The sequence below is a fragment of the Eublepharis macularius genome, chromosome 2 (genome assembly GCF_028583425.1).
Source record: "Eublepharis macularius isolate TG4126 chromosome 2, MPM_Emac_v1.0, whole genome shotgun sequence".
NCBI lineage: Eukaryota > Metazoa > Chordata > Lepidosauria > Squamata > Eublepharidae > Eublepharis > Eublepharis macularius.
In genome coordinates, this window is record NC_072791.1 from 217,115,906 (window position 1) to 217,121,905 (window position 6,000).

Below are 6,000 nucleotides of genomic sequence, written 5' to 3' on the forward strand. Positions count from 1 at the left end.
AACTTTGTTTTTGGAAGACTGGAACTGATACGAAGGTCAATATTTCTAATAATCACAATATTAACTTTATTACAAGTATCATTGGGGCTAAAGTGGTGTCTGATTTAACCTCAAAATATAGCCATCCTTCCAATATGGATTAGTTCTGCACAGCAAGAGAAGGAAGGGTTAACTAATTGGATAAGGGCAGTCCGTTGCTGCTGATTTTGCTAGACCTATCAGCAGCATTTCATGGGTTGACTGTTATATTTTGAAGAATTCACGGCAGTGTTTGGGATAAAACTCCATTGGTTTCACTCATTACTCATTGGCAGGAAGCTGCTCTAATATTCTGACATTTGTTTTTTTAATGTCTGAGTCAGTTTAGCTCCCCAAAAATTGCAACGTTCCTTTCTGTAGACTGGTGGTACTATAGTATATGGATTTAAATACATAGTTCACCATGGCAAACAGCCTTAAAAGTGTGCAATGCAGGACCTACTGCTTAATGAGATTAGGGAATTGAATGGCTGTCCCACGTGTTTGTTGTGGTTTTGGCTGATGCCAGTGGGTCCACTCTGGGCTGCATGTACAGGATGTTGTAGGTGAGCAAGGGTGCCAAGAGTGCTTATTTCTGTAGGTTTATGCTGTTTCGTTGTTTATAAAAGTATAATTGCAAGCTAAATGAAAATGTTTCAGTAGAAAAAACACATTTCTTACATATCCAGGTCTTATAGTTGGATGGAAGTTCAGCTGTCGCTGTACATATTTTCTTCCTGTGGAAGCATGTGAGCTGAGCTTCTCTGTCTTGCAACTTAGCCATGGGGGTTGCATTTCTGTTTATTAATCTCTAAAATCATATTATTTATCACCTCTGTTTAAGGAAATTGCGAAACCTGTGGTAAAACTAGGGTCATGAGCAATGCTTCCTTGTTGGGCAGTGAGTTAAGCTACCATTGTCTCTCTCTCTCATGCAGTGATACAGGATTAAAGAGATGTTTTGTGAGCTTTTAGCTAAAACAAAAGGTTTTTCAAACCATTTATAAATATATAGGAATTATATATATTTTCATTAAATTTGTAATCAATTATATATTTCTAATAAAATCTTATCCCATCATCCATCCAGGAATGTATTTCTCCGAAAGTTTGTTTTAACGATTCCTTGGAAATGATACTTGCAGCTTTAGTACATGTGTAATGCTCTGAAATCTTCCATGTTTAAAGTCCTTTACAAAGTATCCCGTTTTGATACCTGCAGGATGCTTTTTTTTTACTGTCTGATAAAAAGTAGAATGACAGGAGAATCACTGATGATTCCAGGCAGAGAGACCTTCAGATCATGAAAGATTGATGTGTATAATCGATGGGTTCTTAAACTGTTTTGCGAATCACCCTTGAGTTTTCTTGTGAAGAAAGACGGGCTAGAACTGTTATATTAGTTTCACTGCAGTTACTCTCATGTCATTCCGTTCCTTCTATCTAGAACATGTCTGACATATGCAAGAGCTAGCGAGAGGCTCAAATCAATCTGCAGTCAGTCCTGCTGTGCTATGAGAGGAATGGACTAGGAGCGTTGTTGCAAGATATACTTAGATGGGGGAGAAGGCAGAATTGTGTCGGGCACAGGCTCAAATCTGCCAAATCTAGGTTTAATTAAAATGAAATCCTGATGGAAATCTCTTTCACACCAGACAAAGCCAGGAAAGAGCCTTTTTCTTTGAGGCTGTATTCTCTCCAGATCTAGAATCTGGTCTTTCCCACCCCAGCTGCCATCTCAGATATATTTAGTGAATGAGAGGAAAGCTGTAGTGCAAAGGAAAAGCCTCTCTCACTCACCCATCCCATGAACATATATATACACAATATTTGAAAAAATCCTGTCCCCTTCTCAACACAAATGTCCTTTTCCTTTTCTTGTTGCAATCGAACTGCTGGAAGAACTGAGGCTATAATCCCCCTCTGGCAACCCCCTTCCAATATTTATTTATACACTTATTTAAGCTATTTGTCTCTTCAACGTACACACTTTTACAAAGGTGCGCAAGAGAGGGAGGCATAATTACATAATATTACACAATATATAAACACATTCAAATAAATCCAGTCCAATAAACACAGTTTCATCCATGGAGCGGCTGATTTACGTAGGCTCTGAGGCCTAGTTCATACCTAATCTGGGCTCTGAGTTCCTTTCATGAGCTAGAAGAATGGGCAACCCCCTCTCCGCAATCCAGCTAAAGGTAATATCTGGTGTGTGGAATTCACACATGAGGCTGTACATTGAAGCCCAATTCACACACTTCTGTACCCTGAAAAAAGATGGAAATGCATGCATGAATCAAGTTCACATATATGTGCCCGTTTCCAAGAGGTCAAAGTTTACATGTGTATATTGTCATCCTTATGCAAAGAGGATCCCAGGAAAATGTATGAACCCAGCACTGTCTCCCTCTTTTCTTTCTTCATATTTATTTATTTGGTACAGTCACATTATACAGAAAAGACAGAATGAAGAATTAAACAAGTTGATAAAAAGATGTTAGGACTTTTCTCAGTGTTCTGAATAATTGACCAGTATCAATTCTGTTGAAGTATAGGCAGATTTTGTTTATGCAATACTTATTACCATATGTGTATTTCATTTTGTTTTTATAGGTTCTTCATAGACAGCAATCACAGCCTGCCAAGGAAAACTCGCCTCCGAGAGAAGAAGCCCCGCCCCCACCTCCAGAGGACACGTGCACCAAAAAAACAAGATCCCGTACTAAGATATCTTTGGAGGCTTTGGGCATCCTTCAGAGTTTCATCCACGACGTCGGCCTCTATCCAGACCAGGAGGCCATCCACACTTTATCTGCTCAGTTAGATCTGCCTAAACATACCATCATCAAATTCTTCCAGAACCAACGTTATCACGTAAAACATCACGGGAAACTAAAAGAGCATCTGGGGACTGTGGTAGATGTGGCAGAATACAAAGATGAGGAGCTTCTGACTGAGTCAGAAGAGAATGACAGTGAGGAAGGCTCTGAGGAGATGTACAAAGTGGAAACAGAAGAAGAGAACCCTGACAAAAACAAGGCAACAACTTCGGAAACTGATCAGAGATAATGTGAAACTCCCAGAGGCAAAGCAATACATTATTCCAACCTTTTTCAGAGGGGGGGGGGTCCTTCTTTTTTTTAAAGTGTTTGTTTTTTCAAGTGTGCATTGATTATATGCAGATTGAACGATTATTTTGCATAGCCCATTCAGACATTCCCTTAGGCACTTGAGTGTTACACCTTTTGTGTTTGAGACAATGTTAATTGTAATTCACATGGTTAACCTTGCACTTATAAAAGGAACCTCTAGCAAGTTACAGGACGGAACAGACCAATGAAATCAACGAAGGAAATAGCTGTGTGGGTATGTATATGTATATATTTACACATACATATATATAAAATATATGTAAATATATATATACATATATATATATATGAAATGTGCATGGGACGTAACTTTACAATCTGAAAGTATAGACTGTGAAATGAGCCCATTAAAGATGAGTCTTGTTTGTGTATTGAAAAACCACTTCACAATGAGTTGCTTTGGCTTTTAGATAAACTGCTGCCTCCTCTCAGGGTGTGGTGACTATTTTGGAATACCTATTTATTTTCTATGTTTATCCCTGATCTTTTTTTTATTATGGCTTCCTCTTTGGCAGCTTGATAGGTAATTTTTGAGGTATGCATTTAAAAACGTAGATCGACACTGCCAAAAAAAAAAAATCAAGGGAGGAGGAGGATGGGTGGGGGAATCAGGGCACCTTAAAAAATAAAATCCCAACCCAAGGAAGTTTTCAAAACCTCATCCACAATGCACATTTAACGCAACAGAGCATGTTTGGTTTGTTGTCTTTTTCGTATCAAACAGATGGATTTTTGTGGACTTTCTTTAATGGGAAATTCAGAGGACCGAAGACTCGTCCACTAACAACGTCTTTGTAAAAAGTTGTTCTTATGAGATTTAATCTATGGGATTTCACTCAAGCCATGTTTTGAAGTGGTGTTGTTTTCCAAAGGAGCAAACTGTCTGCCTCTTGTTGAGCAGCTTCCATTCATTGCGGTGGGGCTCGTGTGTCTGGAGTGCTGATTTCTTTGCTCCCTTAGTGTCTGTCAGGTATTAATGTTTAGAGACATTGTTCATGATATATGTCCGAGTTGCTTTTCAGTTAACGCTTTCACAAATCACAACTACCCGCCTGGGGCAAACTTAACTGGTCCGTCGTCAGTGAAAGGCTTTCCAGGACCGAAGTTCCTGCCCTACCTCTCTCGTTTTCTCCTATGTTTTGATTCTTATGCTTCAGTTTAATTATCTCAGTGAGACGAAAGGTTTTTAACCAGCTATATCCCAAGGTACAGTCCTCCGTACTGTGATGCGTGGTAGACTTGGTGGGAAGGAGCACACATTCTCAACGAGCTGCAGCTCTAGGTGGTAAGAGTCAGCATTTCCACGTTGTCACTTCCTCATCAGAAGCGGAGACCTTTTCCTAGTGACTTAACATAGCAATTTCATTACATAAAGCAGAACGAATGCTGACTGACTCTTCAGTAGTTATGAGCATTAAAGCTGCAATTTACTATAGCCCCCAACATGTTTTTGAAGCTGTAGTTCAGAAGCGACACCAGCGGAGTTGCTGGTTGCCTTCTGCAGAATGATTTTTCAAAGGATATTTTTAACTTCCTTCCACATGATCGCTTTTGGATGCTTCAGCTCACTGCTAGGCTTTGTTTTTCCTGGGGTGTGGGGTGGGAACGACATCTGCTTTGTAACTTTTTAACAAAGACCTCATGCAATATCACTTGGAAAGCTACATTATGTTTCTTGCACAGGCATTGTAATATAACTGTTAATACTATTTATATAATTGAGAAGGTATAAAAGGCAGGCATTAAAATAAACCTCTGTACAGATCGTTACTCTGAATGTGACAACGTACAGGGAGAAGAAACGTTGCAATACAAGCTAATTCTAGCTGCTCAGTAACCTCTGGAATTTTTAAAAGGAACTTTTCCACAATCAGTATATGACGCCCACAGTGTACCTACATATATTTCATATACCCTCGAAAGACAATTTTGGCTTGCTCACTTTTTAAACTCTTCTTCCTTTACTGTAGTATGCTGCAGCTTTAATCAAAGTTCAGTACGTGCTGTTTTACGTTCTCTGAGTTACTCGTTTTCAAACTGTCATCTGAAACTCTTGCTGAAATCACTACATTTATGTAATATTGGTCAAGCTGTCATAAGGTTATTCATCTCTTTGGCATCAGCATATTGTTTTTTTAAACACTTCAACCAAAAAAATTAGTAGGGATTTTTTTCAGTGCTGAGTCTTGCCTTTATTATTATTATTATTATTATTTTTAAATTTCACTGCCAGTTTTGCAGTGGTTCTTCTAAGTAAATCTGTGGGCATTTTCGCCTGTGGTCTTGCCAGAACTTTGCGAATTACAATGCATATATGTCTATTTATTCAATATTCATCATATAATATCTATTTGGAAAAAGAATCTTTTCTTGTAGTGCCTCTTAACAAAGCACAATTTCCGCCTTTTTGTGAAATAAGAGAAAACTTTAAAAAAAATTGTGTTATTGCAGTATCAACAATGTGAATGAGGATTAACATATTGTAAATGTTCTTTTTCCATGTAAATCAACTTGATCTTTGTTATCACTAAGTGATAATTAAATTTTAACTTATGTGCATTGTTAGTCTGTTAGAATTTTTTGGTTGTTAAAATAAAACACATTCAGTAAATGACTTAATTTGTGAGGTCATACTTGTGCGGGTCGTCATTTTACCTCCATGAACTTACGCAAAACATCAAAGTCAAAAGTAATCCTCATCCTTGTCTTCAAAAATGTAGTATAAACAACAGTCCATAAAGCCCTGTTAGCCATAGAAAACAACTTGCAAAGACGGTGCTTGCCTTTTTCACTACAGTCCATTCCTGTTACAGACTATTGCTGC

At 38.2% G+C, this 6,000-nt stretch overlaps 1 protein-coding gene across 1 annotated transcript in view; it reads left to right on the plus strand.

Moving 5' to 3' along the window:
• The window catches only part of SATB2 (SATB homeobox 2), a 212,758-nt gene extending 206,968 nt beyond the window's left edge, over positions 1–5,790 (plus strand). Inside the window, exon 11 of the mRNA XM_054972056.1 lies at positions 2,638–5,790. Within this exon, the coding sequence (XP_054828031.1) occupies positions 2,638–3,093 (456 nt within the window). The 3' untranslated portion in view covers positions 3,094–5,790. The remainder of the gene's footprint in view (positions 1–2,637) is intronic.
• Positions 5,791–6,000: the final 210 nt, after the last annotated feature.